At 39.8% G+C, this 17,992-nt stretch overlaps 3 protein-coding genes across 3 annotated transcripts; 2 read left to right on the top strand and 1 right to left on the bottom strand.

Moving 5' to 3' along the window:
• Window positions 1-6,814: 6,814 nt before the first annotated feature.
• On the top strand, window positions 6,815-9,109 carry LOC145897192 (large ribosomal subunit protein mL46-like). Its single transcript, XM_082985382.1, has 5 exons — window positions 6,815-7,084; window positions 7,347-7,493; window positions 7,945-8,056; window positions 8,238-8,377; window positions 8,645-9,109. Exons 1-5 carry the CDS (start codon window positions 6,896-6,898, stop codon window positions 8,948-8,950), a joined length of 894 nt encoding a protein of 297 aa, XP_082841508.1. The 5' UTR covers window positions 6,815-6,895; the 3' UTR covers window positions 8,951-9,109.
• Window positions 9,110-9,219: 110 nt separating this feature from the next.
• Window positions 9,220-14,291, bottom strand: LOC145897191 (dynein intermediate chain 2, ciliary-like). Its single transcript, XM_082985381.1, has 16 exons — window positions 14,180-14,291; window positions 13,973-14,035; window positions 13,653-13,832; window positions 13,201-13,334; window positions 12,984-13,140; window positions 12,639-12,740; window positions 12,334-12,466; window positions 12,115-12,274; window positions 11,876-12,043; window positions 11,684-11,807; window positions 11,281-11,370; window positions 11,118-11,205; window positions 10,612-10,840; window positions 10,165-10,267; window positions 9,711-9,896; window positions 9,220-9,565 (listed from the first exon to the last, which is right to left on the bottom strand). The coding sequence occupies exons 1-16, from the start codon at window positions 14,204-14,206 to the stop codon at window positions 9,458-9,460; spliced, it is 2,052 nt and encodes a 683-aa protein (XP_082841507.1). The 5' UTR covers window positions 14,207-14,291; the 3' UTR covers window positions 9,220-9,457.
• Window positions 14,292-15,123: 832 nt separating this feature from the next.
• Window positions 15,124-17,204, top strand: LOC145898240 (uncharacterized). Its single transcript, XM_082986668.1, has 4 exons — window positions 15,124-15,133; window positions 15,373-15,652; window positions 16,093-16,230; window positions 16,376-17,204. The coding sequence occupies exons 1-4, from the start codon at window positions 15,124-15,126 to the stop codon at window positions 17,202-17,204; spliced, it is 1,257 nt and encodes a 418-aa protein (XP_082842794.1).
• The last annotated feature ends 788 nt before the right edge of the window (window positions 17,205-17,992 follow it).

The following is a 17,992-nucleotide window of genomic DNA, read 5'->3' on the forward strand; positions in this document are numbered from 1 at the left end:
GCGATTAACTGTTCAAATAAGAAAACCCAATACTTTAAAAGCGACTGCGTTTACCCGATTTTCGACTTCGAAGTACAACGCACACCAGAATTAATTTCGCAGTGTTTACAAACGCAATTCTTAGGAAATAGAGTTCGACTGTTTCGAATAAAACACATTTTTTAAGTACATAATAATTCTGCAATAACCTTGCAACAAATGTTCAAACAAATTCCTTCCTAACTATCTGTTTTTATTCCAGAGCAAGCTGATCTTTGCCGTCTGAGATAACTAATGTGATCGCACGTATTTTCTGGAATTAATAATTGTGTCTGGCCCTAAAAGAACATGGTAACTTTGACATCATTCTCGCTTGCCCAACGTATGTGAAACAAAGCCACTGGCGCGGCCTAATTTTTAACGGATTGCAGCAAATCGGGCAACTTGTCGGCCGAAACCCCAGGGGGGTCCAATCATCGGTTTTCGCCGCTGCGCGCATATTCGATTGTTAGCGCTGGGAGTAACGCGCGAGCGAAGTCAATCGATTCGAACGACGACCCCTTGTTTATGTCAGTTTAGTGCGCGGCAAAACGTTTTAATTAACCTCCCTCTGGCAGTTTTGGAAATCGCGGAACTGGTAAGCGTGTTAGGGGTGGGCGATGACCACTGGACACCCACTGAGTGGACAGACGCGCCGAAATGAGTAACTGTTTGCAGCAGTTGCTTCACTTCGGCCTACCGTTACCGTGTAATCTATTATCTGACGTTGTTGTCGTGCGTTGTCCCGCAAATTATGTTTAATATTTATCATATACTTTCTAGTTATGGCGATTGCTTGTACGCTCGTCAACCACATCTGTTCTGCGTGGGAGGTTCATGTATTGCTGTTTGCGTGTGCATAAAAAAACTTAGTTTGTTAGGACTAAGTTTTGTTTAAAACGATTACACTAACACGAATTTCTTTGGCATCGCGAAAAAAACATACCACCGCATTAATTTGTTTAAGTCAAACCAATTGTTTCCAACTCAAAACGGTGATGCACTCCAGGGCCATCAAGAGAAAAAAATGCACCGGTGCAAAGGCCTTTTGTAATTTAGATCACATTTTACAATAGAAATCCATAAATTCATGTGCCTTTACTTGCTGTGCATGGGCCCCCTTGACAGAAAGGGGTCTTGGTGCGGCCCACTGGCTGCACGCCCCTCTCGTGGGGCCTGACGCACTCAACCTTTACAAAATGTCACGACGACTATCACAAAAATATTGCCTAATTTTCAGTGATGCATATTCACTAACGCCATGACATATTTCTATGTCGACATTATCCGGGGCTTTGTTTATTGTCTCTGTATCAGCTGGGAAAGATTCAAAACCTAATTTAGGAGGAACTGACCTTCCGGCACAATTCAACGTTGATTTTATTCTACCGACATTTAGCCTGTTATACAGCGAGGCTTCATCAGTGTTAACCTTTTTCATTGTGCCCGGAGGTTAGTTCCACAGATATGTGCAGTAACAGCATCATAATATTTGGTTTCAAATCTGGTTCAAATAAAACAAGCCCATCATAAACGTGCGCATAAAGTGTCTGTATCGGTTGCCGCATTAACCATTTTTGCCGAAAAAGCATTTCCGCCACTTTTATGACGTATTTCGGAAATTCCTGGAACTAATATCTTGTCGCGCAGGAGAGGTGATCTCTATGTGTTCGCCAACCAAACTCATCCCGGCTATAAGAGCAACACTTGAAACCGCGAAAGACCCACACGTTCCACCCCACCGTGAGAGGACAGTGGGCGAAGTGCGATGCGGCGATAATGAGACGATAGCGCGTTTCATCGTGGCCGCTTTGGATATCGACTAAACAGCTGCTCGGGCCACATTTATAATTTCTCCCCTGCGCTAAGCCCAGGCTGACGTGGCTCTGGCGCGATAAGCGGCTCCTCCGCAGCCCTAACGTCGGCCCGCGGCCTCTGATCTGGCCTGGCGAGCCGGGTTTCGTCAATCATCGCTGCGATTCGCCAGGACCTCCGATGCTAATGCCGGCGGGGATGCCAGTGCACGCAGCGTTGGCCCGGTGGGACGCTATTGCGTGGAGGTCGTCATCTGTCGCCCGCAAAACCCACCGCCCAGACCCGCTAATAGAATAACTAACCTGTGTAACAACAAGGACTCAGAAACTGACGGCAAAACTGTACCCGCGTTACCTCATCTTCCAATCGTTCCTTGTATCTGACACCTTTCGCAATACGAGGTTTTCTGCGCGACAACACTTGAATTCATTATACTACACATGTGTGTCTTGTTCTTGCTGGCGGCCTGCGACACTACTCTGTGTGGTGATATGCGCCATGTGGGCCCAACTCTTCTTCCTTGAAGTTTATGGCAGGTTTGGGACACCGAGCCCACGACTAATTGGCTTGTTCCCTTCTCGGTCTTAAATCAAATCACGGCTCAGATGCCTGGGTATTGTATCAGGAGCTCTAGAAGAGATAAATCGCTGTGAGTCCTTCGCTGCCAAGAATGAGCGTCCTTGTTGGAAAAATGTTCAACAAAAACGTTGGCAACACGTACCCCCAATGTTTGTTTGTGTGTTCGTTACGAGCCTTATTTTTTCGATTTGTTTTTTTAAGAGGTGCAAAACAAACGGAAAAACTTTGCTTTGAAGTGTTTTGTTGTGTCGTTGTGGCCTGACAATAAATTTGTGCTGTTTTAATAAAATTGCAAATCTTCTCTTGCATCAACTTGCGGTGCTGTCGTTTGTCACTGAATTACGTGGTGCCAAAAATCTGATGCGAAATTGCAGAGCTGTCATTTTAATACACAACATAACCTGAGGTAAATTTCGTTCCGTCACGTTTTACGATAAAAAAAGTGTAGATCGGTGAAGTGTTGGCGGCGGAGTTGCGACAAGGCGGCTCTCGCGTCTTTACGATTGTCACAACCGCGACGAATGCGCCGAAACAACAGCGCAAGCTCGCGTAGGCTCAGGGTTCGGGGCCCAATCGATGCCGCATCTATTTATAGCCGCCATGCGCGACATGCAAAAAACAACAGCGATCAGAGAACAGTGAGAATTGTGAAAACACAACTCGCGCGGTAGCATCAGGCCAACCAGCAAAAGTTGTCGCATGTTGTCTTTGTGCCTCCGGTTCGCTTTCGAGCGCGGGCAGCTGTTTAACAGAGCGTCGTTGGGGTGTGATTTTTGTCCGTGTCCTTCTACATACGCGCGACACTCCAATGTTGGCGTATCGGCCTGCGGCGCGGTGTGCGCGCGAAGACAACGCACCCTCGCTAAACCAAACCGAGACAGTTCTACTAGCCGAGGTTTGCGCTCGACTCCGAACGAAAAACAACACACGATCTCACGACCGCGAGACGCAGCGTTTGGAAATTTGTGGAATTCCGTATCCCCGTGGTGCCAGATACTGAGTGACAGCCGTATGCCCATGAACGCATTCGACACGACCCTTTTCAAACGCAGTGATCGAACATTCCACAAAAACTGTTTTTAATCGCGATTTACCTGCGTTTATTATTACCACATATATACCATGTTCCCACTCCAGTAGTCGGGATTGTCTTTTGCAGTCACCTGAATTTGAAAGATTAGCGTACAACCAAATCTTCAATCTTCACAGTCTTCAATTTGAATGAATTCTCGCATGTTCGAGAAAAACAGTAATGGAAAATAAATTGCAAATACCCAAAAGCCCCCAAAATAAGCAAGCCTAAAAACAAGTACTTTATATGTTTATGTTTTCTAAACAATACACACACGTTTTGAAACTAAAACAACACAGCTACTTGTTCGTTTATTTTTTAAATCTTTCGACGCTAGGTGGCAGTAAAACCAATCATTCAAGGTCGCAAAAAACGCCCCCACAACCACCCCAAAAGGCGCCACAAGTACTTTCATGTTTATCGCGGCGAAAATCAATTCGCCGTGACCGGATCTCACACGATTTGTCTATCATCTGTGTGGCTCGACTTTTCCGGATTTTTCCGCAGCTAATTTATTTCAGCTCGGGCGTCGGGCTTAGGACCGCGCAACAGCATATGCCAACGTATTGCGAGGGAATCGATTTGGCGCTTTTCGATGCCGAGCCCGGGATGTGGTCGTCGCCAACACGACAGTAAGCTTGCAGTGCATGATGTCGCAGCACGGCACGGCGCGATTAGGGCGCTGATCAATAATGTAGCAGTCGCCAGATCTGTTCGATTTCCACGCTGACGTCAGCGATAAAATATCGCGATTTTTATTGCCGCGAAAAAATTTGCGACCGACGTTGCGACTCTGTATAGTACATCTTAAGGGGCAAGGCCTTGGTAATCGCCCGCCGATATGTGTGGAAAATAACAGCACGCATAGTAGTATGACAACCAGAAACAATACAAATTGATTTTTTAGTTTGATGTTTTCTACAATTAAGTTTCCTTTACAGTCTTACTTGAACATGTAAGAATTAATTTTAAGATGAGGAGAATGTGATTTGGTTAATTGTAAATCGTTTAAGTTAAAATTGAATAGAAACAATGCATGTAACTGACGTTTTCCATCAAACCACATTTTAAGACACGGCTATTGTAATCTTACATCTTACAAGTCAAACAAATATGTGTTTTTGAATACTTTTTTTTTATTTTGGAATGTCCTCATATACGGTTGCTTGGATGAAAATGTCCCGGAAGAGAATATCTATGAACACATACGTTCACTTAGAAGGATGAGTAAGCTTTAACCCGGCAGAAGCGTTTGATGTCGCAGTGTACAGCATGACACTCAACTGGTTACTCTCCACTGTTTTCAGACATTCTTTATCGTGCGCCGGCCAATACATTCGCGTCCAGTGATCGCCGTGGGCCATCTCTCTCGAGCGCCATGACCCGGTCACGCTGCTCTTCGTCATCGTGTCGCCTGCAATGTGTCACGTGATTGATTGTCGAATGTCGGCGCGCGGGTTGATAAGGCTGTTTTTGACAAAGTTAATCAAAACCCGCGACGGGGTCGACCGGGGGACGCGTGGGAATGGCGATGTTTCGCCGACAACTCGGCACTTGAGATTTGTTTTTGATGTGTTTTTGTGGCTTGGGTGGATCGTGATATAACGACGGAAGCTAAAGCTTAAGCACGCCACCCTACGGAAAGTATGAACGGTGTTGAATTTCTTGTTAAAAACAAAATATAATAAAAAATCCTAAGTCGTCTGTCTGTTTCAAGTTTTTACGACGTATATATTTCGCCTGTCTGTGCAGGCATCATCAGTATCGCTAAAAAACAACACAACAACGGAGTTAACCAACAGTAATGCAAATGTAAAAATACCTTACAAACTGACAATCAGATTTCACGATTGGGTAAGGTGCGACTAAACTGTCGGCTTTGGCTTGTTTGTGGGGACGCACGATAAAACAAAAAATCAAAAAAAGGAAGAAACAACAAAGTGCAAAAACGATAGCGGTAAAATGCCGGTGGTGATCTGGCCAAAGCCGACAGTAACGATAGCGGTAACGGCAATTTGTTGACTCGATAAAGGGTCAAGCTGCGAATTATTCGAATTCTGTCAAATGTTACACTTTACGCCCTTTGAGAGATCACGTGGTGCGGTGAGGGATAGGAGGGCAAAATGATAGGTGTGGGTGTATAGGCATTGGTGCGCCTTACCGGCTGAACCCTCCTCTCGACCTGCATGCTCTAACTACATAAATACTCTATCATGCACAACCAACCACCACAGGCGAATTCCTGTAGTTTTGTTTTGACAATTGCGCTTGGTTAACATAATGATCGAAAGAGGAAAAACTTTTGACTTGCTTTTGTAGACGCTGTTGTTACGAATTTGCAAAACATTTTTGTGTGGTAGATATAATCGTTTGGTAATTGCAACATTATTACTTCTCCGTCTTCTTGCAGCAGCAAGTTATTGATTGGTTGGTTTGCATAACTACTGTCCGCGTCACGCCCTTTTAGCTGTGCCAAAACAATTGAAAGAGTTCAACCGGGATCGTTGCGACAATCGCCGTAAGAACAGCTTAAACGGACGTCTTTGGATTTACCAATGTATGCTGCTACTTGTGGGTGCCGGCTTAAAAGGCTACATGAGGTCAAAGGGACGTGAGAAGGAAGTGAACGATGATGTGGCTACAAAAAAGCTGCGCACAACCTTATATTTTCTGCGACTAACAACTCATTCAAAAAAAAAGTTTTGTTGACTAGCGTCTTTTTGGTTCTCGTTGGGCCTTGTGCGAGCGGAGGATTAACAAAATATTTCATTTTAGCAGCATATGCTGGCGTGGACAAGATGCAACTCTTTGAGAAATTAGAGTAATGACAAAAAATTGGTAGGGAGTTGGAAAATAAATTTGCAAACAGTTTCTTAGTTAAAAGAGTAAAAATGTGTAAAAATTTTAACTTATTTTATTCCCCACGTGCTGCCAGTAGTCCTGTTAAAGTATTGGTATTCAGCATGGTGCTTTTAGATCCGGTAAAAGTACGTTTTCTGCAATGTGTGAAGCGAGGGAAAAGTGAACTTTGTGGTAATGTAAAAAGGTGTACTATGATGATAATGTCGTAGTATCCTCTTTAATTGCCCCTAGATAAACCTTATGTTGAAACTTTGTTTAATCTCAACAGCTGAAGTTTTTTTCATTGCAAACCAATGAAACTATTAGCTTTCAAGGTCATATGTTGTTGCTGTCTGCTGCCGCGCAACGGGAATGCTGATTGTATTCGTTTGTTATGTTATTTTTGCATACTTGGTTTAATGCTTATTGTGCAACTTAAACAAGCCATGTTATGTTTTTCACTTTGCAAACTTGTTTTGATTCAGGTATAGTTTGTTTGTTGCATTTTGCCCTTGAAATATACTTGCAAAGGTCATCACTGAACTGAAAGCATGGAATAAATGTGCTGTGATGGCCTCAGCAAATCAAGGAGCTAAACTTTTGTGCAAACTTAACTCCCAACCATGGAGACCAGTTTTGACAGTCAGACAGATCGCGGTTTCAATCAATATCGATGGTCGTTTCATGGCTGTTCGTGATTCTAGGAAGTTGCCAACTGACATTAAATCAACTTGGAAATTATGTGCATCTGTGTGTTTGGTAAGTTGCTAAAAACCCAGACTGTTTCTGGTATAATACCAGTTTTAAAATGGTGGGCCTGAGTCAGATTGGAAAAAAATGTGATGCATCAAGGATCGCCACACATATGTAAAATTTTATCAGTAATTGACAGAAAAACGTTACTAATACAAAAAACTTTTGCTAATCCTAATTGCAATCTTGCAAGCCTTGGTCCTAAATAACAATGTCCATGCCAAAACTTACCAAAAATCCTAAAAATTTCCACCTTGCATGTCTACAGATGAGACCCCCAGTCCAGGAACCTTTGCTAAATGATGTGGAAAGCAGGTATGCATTGCTTGCTGATGCGAAGGAATTAGCCAAAAGTTGCTTGAGCGATTGGGAAGCTGAAAAAATACGGCAAAACATGATAGTAAAACTTGCCGAGGTAAGAATGAATTTTATTTGCTATATTAAAGGGTACCTGGCATTTTTAGTAGCTGTATTGTTCTTCAATGTGTGGCACAGCCTAGTTTGTTTTGTCATGCTGCAGTTTTCTTTTAACGTGTTTACAAACTCTTTTGAATTTCTGTTTTGATATTGCTATCACACAAGTACCATCATGTCCCTTAGGTTTTTTTATATTCCTTGACAAAGCAAACTCCCAAAAAAGTTTTATATAGTGTGGAAAATTTTTTTTACTACGAGTCATTTTGAGCATCTCATCAATTTGCATTTGCGGATCTGGTAACTGGAAACCCAACCACTTGTCCCATAACAAAATATATTTGTCTGGTTTTAGGTAACATAATTTCATAGAATAAGACTGCTTTTGTACATTGGCTGTTGCTGATTGGTATAGGTAATGACAGTAAAATTTGTTGCACATTTGTCTGCAGGCATCTGGCGACAAGAAAAAGGTAAAAATTGATTTTAGACAAACTTTCCAAGACATTGAGGATGAAAATGAACTTGAATTAGAAAGTTTCAACAACTCAAGAAATGAAATAGGTATTAACGTAGTATGTGTATATACATACCTATGTAAAATATTTTAATGTAAAACCATTGATCCATTAACTTTTGTTTACAGCATTTTACTCCTTTTTCTTTTTTATGTATATAGTATGGATATTATTAAGGCGAAGAAGCACGTTTCACTGTTTGCTTAATAACCTTTTTCTGTGTATAGTTCCAGATGATAGCAACCTTCGAGACATTATGCGCCACCCACGAGAAACACTATTATTGATTATGAAACAAACACTTGGAAAAGATACAGTTTGGATGCTGCCTACCAGTGAATGGCAGGGTGAAAAGACACTAAAAAAGGTAGTCAAAAAAAGTTAGGTGCAGTAAAAAACTACCTATTTTGGGCATATATTTAATGCAGTGTCTGACAGTATCACAATAGCGCATAGAGGGCTTGTTAGCCTTTGATAAACTCAATTTTGCTTTGCTTTATTGTGCATTGAATCCAAAAGTAAGAGAAATAGTTTATTTTAAATTTACTACAATGCACTACATAAAAGGGCTAGTAGGGACAATAGATCCGTTAAAAGTTGCAAATGACTAATGTTTTATTTTGTGTTCATGCAGACTGCTGATGAGGCGTTAGCAACTTGTTTTGGTGGTGCTTCTTCAGTTATATTTTTATCCAATGCCCCATCTGGATTTTATAAATACAAGTTTCCGAAAGAGGCGAGAAGTGACCAATACAGTGGTGCCAAACTGTTTTTATTTAATGCCTACTTGCCGAGAAACGTGCAGGGACGTGTTGTTCCCCAAATTACCTTAACTCCCAATGAGGAGAAGGTACTGGACTATGCCTGGATCACAAGAAGTGAAATGGCAAAGTACCTGAAACCAAAATACTCAAAGGCCATCCAAGATTGCTTGCTGTAATGTTTCAGGCAATGTTCTGAGCGTATGCGGTGTGTATGTTTAAATTTTCACCTTGTCTCTGGTCTATATTTGGTAAAATATATTACATAGTGCGTGGCTTGCACTGTGTCTTGCATTAACGCCAATAAATTTTTGTTTTGCGTTTGAAAATTTGTACAGTCCAACCATGAAAGTAGATAATTTAATGGTTCCCAAGCTCAGTCAAACATCAGAATATTGACTCATTTTTTGCTTTTGTAAGAAACAGTTCATGTGCAGTTCAATTCCAATGCTAAATTTGGGCGTGTGAATTTATAGGAAAACAAGGAAATCCTTCGGGGGAAAGGCTGGCTAAATTATTTTAGCAACAATCTCATATGAGGCCACACATGATATACAGCAAACATTTAATAAAAACCATAAAAAATACAGTACAAGCATTACATGACCACGTTGGTTGAAAACAAATATTTTTGATAGAATTTTGCATGAAAAGTAAAAATGCAAATTTTGTTAGAAAACTGATCACTATTGTTTGTCTTTTTTGTCTGGTTCTCTAACTAAGCTCAGAATCTTGTCAAGTTTTGCAATTTCTATTTCTTTGTCCACTGGAACGTTTTCTTCCCCTTTCTTTTTCTGTAGTAGAAATAAAACAAAATTACAAATATGAAGTCTGAAACTCAACAGAAAAACATCTGTGTTTCTCACAAAAAAAACAACATATCTTTTATCTGTTATAAATGACTTGCAATATAATATCATGTTAGAAGATTATAATAACCTTTGGGGTTTTCCTGAGGTTGGGTGATAGCTTAAGACTGGTTACGTATCCCCTTTCATCACCGACAGCCAGGATAAAGTGTCTGGGATTGAACTCGATGTGAGTTAGTTTGGTTTTCTTTTTTTGAACGACTGATTGCTCGCACAATGCTTCGTACTTGTTCACATTGAGGTCAAAAACATGAACCTGTGTGCAGAAAAATGCTCTTTGGATTTTTTTGTATATTATATTTTATATAATTAGCATGCATGATCATTTATTTTAAGCACAATGCCACATGTTTTCATTCGGTCTAACACCTAAACAATGCTAAAAATGACAAAACCTTAAACTCGAGCTGAAACCAAATGCATTTATATGTGATACTTTGTTTTAGGTCCGCGCTGCGCGAGGCAAAATAAAACAAACCTTTATGTTTGTAACCTAAAATAATGTCGGATGTGCAAAAGCTTACCTTTCCATCAGCAGTAACAGCTGCAAACACTGTGGAAGAGAATGGGGCCCAAGCAACATCACCAACAGCACTGTTCAAGTCGAATGTGAACATGGCTTGATTCCTTAAAACATATTCAGTATTTATGTATGGATCAGTCACAAGCTTATAACCTGCATAGCCAAAACCAGTGGTCAAACAAGTGCAGATCACTGTCTAAAAACCCTTATTAAAAAAGGCATGTGTTTCACAAATGTGTGTACTTAATGATTTTTGGAAATACACATTTACTTTTGTGTCTGATCCAGCTAGGCTGCAAAGTCTGTAAACCTACTTTTGCAATGTCTCGTATGTTTTGAAATTAAACATCATTCAAATATTGATCCTCATAATATGGCTTATATGTACCACAAACAAAAAAAACATGTAGAAACTGGTAACTGTAGTACATCACACATTGCTACACACCTGTAGTTGTGATCCCAAATTTTGACAGTCCAGTCAGCTGAGCAAGAAATAAATATGTCTGTGTGGAAAGGGTTCCACCTGACCGCATCGACAGACATATGGTGTGCCTCGATTGTATCCAAGAACTGACTGGAATAGGCCTTAGAGCACTTGTGGATTTTTCCCTCTTCTGTACCAACTAGGAAGAGGTAGTCGATCTTCTTGTGGAAGTCAAATGATGTTCCACATCCTATAATGCTCGTTCTTAATTAAAGGAATTATTGGATTGGACCAAAATTAAATAAAACGTCCTTTCAAAATTAAGTTTTGAGAGTATTAAACCATATATTGCTTTTTCTTTGACCACAAATAGTTTGGTAAAATTTTTAGGATATTTCAGATTTAAATTTTTAATAATTCCCCCAAAAAGTATGAATTAATTGTTTACTGGAATTAATGAATTTTAAACTGGCATGAATTTCCTTTACTAAACAACCCAATGCTTAAATCTTTTATGTCTGTCATACCCAATAGCTGGAGCTGAGTGCCATCAGGTCCCTCTGCAGGAGCACTATCCACAGCCAGTGTGATGACATCAGAGAAAACAAGCTCATCCTGCTCAGGGTAATAATTATGCAAATTAGTTGCCAAGCTATGTAAAAATACCTATGAAAAAAAGAAATAACTTACCTTGACAAGGGTCCATGACACCACTCTACCATCAGATGACACGGAGAAGAAGTTTAAGTTGTTGTCCAAATCATCTTTTTGCCATTTCACCTGATTGAAATATATTATATAGTTGGGTGATATTTGCTCAGTATCACAAGCAACAAGTCTGAGAGCATAAAGTGACCAATTCATAAAGTTGAAAAGCTAGTCCAGTGTTACAGTTACCAGCTGCACTGACAAGACCTCATAGGTCGAAACAGTGTGAACTACTATCTGCAGCTTTTTATGATTATTCTGGCTCCTTTGCATATATAAACACAGCCTATTTCACATATTCAGACTCACTTTTACTACAGTTTTAATTTTGTTTGATGCATCCAAGCTACATAAATTAAATATATTTCAATCTTAGCTGCCAGACCTGCCACACTGGGTCTGTGTGTTTTCCACTCTTTGCTGTGCTCCGGTATATTGGACCAAGTTTCTTGTCTTTGACGTTAAACACACCAACGCTTCCATCATAAAATCCAACACATACCAGATACCTGACACACAAAATAATAAAATGACATGTTGTAACTATACATTGCCTTTCTAAGTGTATCTGACTTACTGGTACAAGGGATGTACATCCAGACACATTACTCCACTTTCTGTTTGATAAATATATTCAGGATAGGAGGGATTCTTCAGCGTGTAAAATAGCAGCATTCCCCTTCCCTGCTTGGTAAAATCATATGAACCGTGACCTGCTGCAAACAAGTCGTAGTGCTTTGGGTTCCTAGAAACAGATGCTTGGCATTAGAATGAGTTTTAATATTGTAAGTGTTTTTAATTTAGTGCTATGCGTACCAACACACTGCTGTCACAGCCAATCTCTTTGCCTTGTCATAAGAAAACTTCCACAAAGGCAGTAATGTCCCCTCTTGGTCACGAAATTCATCTGAGGCATCTTCGAAGTAGCTAAAGTCTTGTGCAATGTCGTCGTAAGTGTTTTGGTTCACCATACGCTCTGTAAGAAAATACACAAAGTTTTGCAAATACGTGGTTACTTTACTGTCCCAAACTTACCAATAATCTTGGCTGCCTTGGCAACCTTTGAAATGTCATCAGTTTGTGTTTCCAAAGCAACAAGCTTCTTTTTGGTTTTGTCATCATCTTTTCTGTAGGCTGGTACTTGTTTCGATTTCTCTTTTGCCCTTTCCTAAAAATAGTGCCATATGTAAGCTTTGGAGTTAAATGTTGTCATGACACTTTGACATAGCAATTCATAATTTCAATTTTATTTAAAAAAAATCCTGATTGGTAATTCACTGTAAGACTTGACAATTCATCAATACTAGCAAGCACATCTAGTGGTACTTGTTTGTGTAAACCTGTTTCTGTAAGTCTTCATAATAGGCATCATATATTTCCCACTGGTTTGCTGTCGCAGAAAAGTTGGATCTTGGTGGAGGTTCAGTTGCACAACCTCTTTCCTGTTACAAGCACAAATGGCATCCTCTTTTATGTGTTAATTAACTAAAAACTATATACAGCTTATGCCTGATCAATGCATACATGTTTAAAGTTGTTTTCTATGACTATTAACATTGAGAATTGATGTATACAAGGTTGGGGGTCAAACTGGATTGTACCATCACATTTTGGAAACAAAACAATTTATAGTTTGTACAAAATTAACTTCTACCACCTTCCAAACAACTATCTTTTGTACTTACTCTGTATGGATTGTTGAATGTTTGCGATGCTCTTTCACTGAAGTTAAACTGATTTCTGAGGCTTTCTTTCTTGGCAGGAGCCTCAGTTGCTTCCTCTTTGTCTCCTTCCTCTGCATCCGCAGCTTCTTCATCACCAACCTCACTCAGGGCCGCTTCACTGCAAAATGACGGCATAATAAAACCTATGAAGATAAGGGTTAGTGTGACAAATGACAACCTTCTGCTGTCGCCGATGCCTGCCTTTGCTCTCTGCCGTCTTGCCTCATCCGAGTCTTTGTGTAGCATGTTGCCATCCAAGGCAAAGTGAATGGCAATTTGGTCAACACTGGATGTTTGTTTGTAAGTTCTTTCCTACAAATCAGTGCTTGTTTTTTTAATTATACAACCACAAACTAAAATTTTATGGTCTTTTGGTCAGCAAAGTCGCCTAGAAAAGTCACACCAAGCTACACTGATGAGACCTTATAGGTCGAAACAGTAGCCATGTGTATGCTGATCACAGAAATAAAATTTTATTGTTTAGTAATTAAGCCTTTTTAAAAGTCATATCTAAGCAGTTCACAATTGGAGTGTAACAATTTAAAACATGACATTCCTTACAATTAAAAAGTTAACTTATACACAAAACAAATGCAATTTCAATGTTGCACATAAAAGAGTTGAACTGACCTTGAAGTTGAACCTGACAATGTTTTGTGGTGCATGTGGGTTGTTAGCAGTCAATATCCTCGTGAACTCTTCTTTGAGCTCACCCTCAGTGAGGTCAAGCTGGTCATCGGGTTTCACTAAAGTTCTTCCATGAACATACTCATCACCCAAGTCACCAAGTTCAGTCATATCATCATCTTCCTATTATGTATGTTTCATAAAGTATGATCAAAAATGTAACTGGGAAAGAAGTATTATAACCTTTTTCATCTCATAAATGTCATTGCTAAACGAAGTCATAGGCCTACTTGAAAAAAATACCAAACAAGACCCAGACTTACTCTGATTCTTTGGCGGCCCTTGTTTGATTTGCTTGGTTTGGCGCCAATAGTTGAACCTGGGCCCTTGAAAAAACAAAATGTGTTTTTATTCACTGTAGGCTACATGTAACTTGCAAGCTAATGATATTGTAAAATATCACAACAACAATGAGTGACATACAAATAAACATGTATATCAACTAACAAACGTATATTATTCTTACAAACCTTAACGGATTTGGCTTTTGGTGGCATTTTGTTGTTTTTCTTTTACAAAAAGTCTCCAGTCAAAAAAACAGTACAACTAATCCAACCAACTTGAAGATTCCAGACAGCAACCACACAGACAAAACCAAACCGGTGTGTCGTCATAGCAACTGTCAACCGCTAAGTGGCGCTATACACACGAAATATTTTATTCTATCAACTGCCGTTAAAAAAATGGTTAACATATCAATAAATCGTAGAAAATTGTCGCAATATTTTTTTTTGTAAATATTTAAGTCAACTGTTTCTGGATTGTGGTACAGTAATCTTTTAGGTTTAAGAAACCCTTCGGTCAGCTATATGCACAAAACTTTATGCCTGTGCAGTCCATAACCACACGATGCAATCCCAACTATTCAGCTTTGTTTTTGTTTTGTTAAACATTTAACATATTTTTGGCAAAGCAACATTCCCTGCGTTAATTTAACCAACACGAAATCCAGAATAGGAAAATTGAGAAGGAAGTAGCCCAAGTCAAAAATATATGTTAAAACTATCTGCTGACAGGTGGACATACGGTGTACTTTTTTTGTAGGTTATTGTATGTTTTGTAGATTGTTGATACGGCTACACCCAATTAAGGCCTATGCTAGACACCTGACTACATTGACCTCAAAACAATTGTTTAGTCGTAAATGAAATATAGCTATAAAATTAGCAAAATGCGTTCAGAAATAATCACCAGTAAAATGCGGTGTTGAAATTCTATAATTACGTTTTTAACGTATGTTGTATACGAGCCTTCATTCACACGGATCCATTAGCGCTGTAATTTCCGTTCTGCTTTTCGCTTGCTTTCGCGTGTGCTTAATCTGCCATTCTATTTTGTGAAATTACCTAAAACGGAAATTGTTGATCTGAATAGCTCAAGGTTTTGAAACACTGTCTGTCTCGTGTCCTGCAAAATGGCACATGGTAAGAATAAAATTGTACATGCATAAATGGGAAGAGTAAGTAGGTAAATTTTAAAGGAAGTCAGAGAAGAGTTTTCACCGAAAGGCAAAAGACAATCAACTTAAAGACAATCAACTAAAGTGATGTGTGTAAAAGACAATCAACTAAAGTGATGTGTGTGTCGTCATTTTCAGAATAAAGTTCACAAATGAAGCGCATAGCTGCACTTCGCAAGCAACTACTGTGTTTGATTGCTTTAGGATTGGGTTGGATCTTCGTCTCGTTAAAAGTTGAAGAGAGAGTGGAATTGCGACACCAGCATCAAAATAAAACCAACTTTCGGATTTATTTTTCCAAGACGAAGCATTCGCCCAAATTCTGCCAAAATGTTTTGTTAAACCTGACGGTCGGCAAATGGAGGCCGCTGAAGACGACAAACAAAAATTCTTCATATTACAACGCGATTTACCGCGGTTACAGACTCGAAAGAGAAATGGCTGATAAGCTGTGGAGGGATGACAGAAAGTGTGGTGTACAAAAGTAAGTAAACGTTGAGGTTTTGTTTCAAAACATCTATAAAGAACCCAAAGTTTAACATTGAAACTGAACTTGGCTGGTCCATCATTCTTCACGTTTTTTTGATCAATCTTTGTATGGTAGCATTGCAACAACTAAAGATCTCACAGTCTGTCAATTGTACTTTATTTTAATAATCTGTCCTTCTGGCATAATCAACGTGACTTTTATTGTCCGACGTTGCACCTATATAGCTAGGCTAGCTGGGTATACCCTGACGAAGCCTAGCTGTATATAGGAGGTGAAACGTCGGATAATAAAAGTGACGTTAATTGTGCCAGAAGGATAGGTTATTAAAAAATAATACGCCAGGCAAGCACATGCTATTTGTCAATTGTACATTTATACTTGAACACACGGAATTTTTTCAATCTCAAAACAATAACGAAACAAACTGTGAGCAGCTTGCTTCAACAAATACCCGGATCCACTTGGCCACGTTTGCCCAGCTGGTGCAACCCCCAAAGTGATACTCCCTGTTGCAACAATGCTGATGGTGGAACATGCGCTGCTCCTAACTCGTCAACATGTGATTGTCCAAAGTAAGTTTTCCTGCTTCTATTTCTCATAACTCATCCAAATCTTGCCTGTTAATAATGTTTTCAAAATTATTCAAACTTCCCGAAAAGTGCTTAGTGGGCTAAATATAGAAAAAGGCCTTTATCTTTCCTGTCTGTATTATCACAGTTGTGTGGATATGCGCAAATACCATCATGCCGAAATGTGTGACTGGAAGACGGAGGACGAAAGATGCGCATGGCGTTACTACTCAACCGGAACGGAAGCGTGTGACGTCATCGAACGTTCACCATACAATTCTATTCATTTCGTTGGGGATTCCCTAATTCGAAATATGTTTTACGCGCTAATGATGATCCTCACCGACAATTACGTCACTGGTACCTGGACAAAACGAATCAGCGAGGAACTGAAGCCTTATTGTCGCGCCGAGAAATCTTTCTTTTTTAAGTGCAGGCTGACCATCCGTTCTATGGCCGACGTTGAACATTCGGACAAGCTTTGTGGCGGAAGAAAACCTAACTTTACTATAGGTGCTACCCTAGGGGCGGATCCGCACACAGCACTCATGAAACTGGTTAAAAAGTGGAGCGGACGGCAAGGCTCCATAATATTACTCCACGTCGGACTTCACTTGGATTTGCGTTATGACGTCATAATCAATAACTACCTCTCGCCGATACTAAAAATTCGACAGGTCTTCTACGACTCCCGCAGCAACGACACGGCCCCCAAGTGGCCGCAATTTTATTTTGTTCCACCCCTTTTTCCTGGACTCATAAAACCAAGAATAAATTTGCCAACACAGGGTAGAGATGCTATTGTTAACTTCTCAAGGCGGGTGCGTGAATTCTGCATGAACAACGGAGTGACGTTTTTTGACGTGCGCCCGTTTTCAACGTTTGTTCACAGTTTTGACGGAACGCATTACGGCATGGGCGTGAATATCATGAAAAACCAATTGTTGTTAAATCACTTCGAGGAACTGTCAACCTAACATCAAATCCCTATAGTGTAATATAAAATATTGACAACTACTGATACAGGCGTGTTTTAATTATGTTGAACAAGGCTGTATAGTTTAAAATAATTGTGACGTAAAATACATCATCCAAAGTATTCCCGCGGTTACAGGGATTATTGTTCGTATATCGTTATTGTTTGGCTGTGTCAACAAAAGTGATTTGTGGCATTTACTATGTTATACTGCGTGAGTCATTTAATTGAATATTTTCAAATCCGTAGATATGTAGCAAAGTATTCATCTATTCTAAGAGAAGCTAGTTATGATGTGTTATGGGCGTTGCTTGTGTGTGCTGTATATGTACCAGGTACATTATTGTGTATTTTTTATTCTGTGATATTTATAAAGGGTTATCTTTAAATGTTTAGCATTTCTACCCAAAGAGGCTGCTCTACGCCTAACTGTTCATTATGATTTCATTTCACACAAAAATATGACTGTTGTTGCGCTGCCCTTGGCAGTCAGACGGGCGTGACTGGTTGCGCCCGGACAGTGCAACAGACGGGTTTTCCTCAATGGTTCTTAACGCACACGCTTCTTCTTCAAAAGGAACGGTTCAACTTTATTCAAAGACGCTGCGGTTTCTACACAACACGCGTTGAATTAGAGACCAAAAACATTGAAATTAAATGCACAATTTCTTACCGAACTATTTTGGAACCAGTCACAAAAATATAGGCTTCTTCCCAATCAATAACACAGCAGGAAACAGCGTTAGCAGATTCAACTTGCACTTAAATTGCCTTAATTTATCTTATTCA

Source organism: Ascidia mentula, chromosome 4, assembly GCF_947561715.1.
Source record: "Ascidia mentula chromosome 4, kaAscMent1.1, whole genome shotgun sequence".
In the NCBI taxonomy this organism is placed as follows: domain Eukaryota; kingdom Metazoa; phylum Chordata; class Ascidiacea; order Phlebobranchia; family Ascidiidae; genus Ascidia; species Ascidia mentula.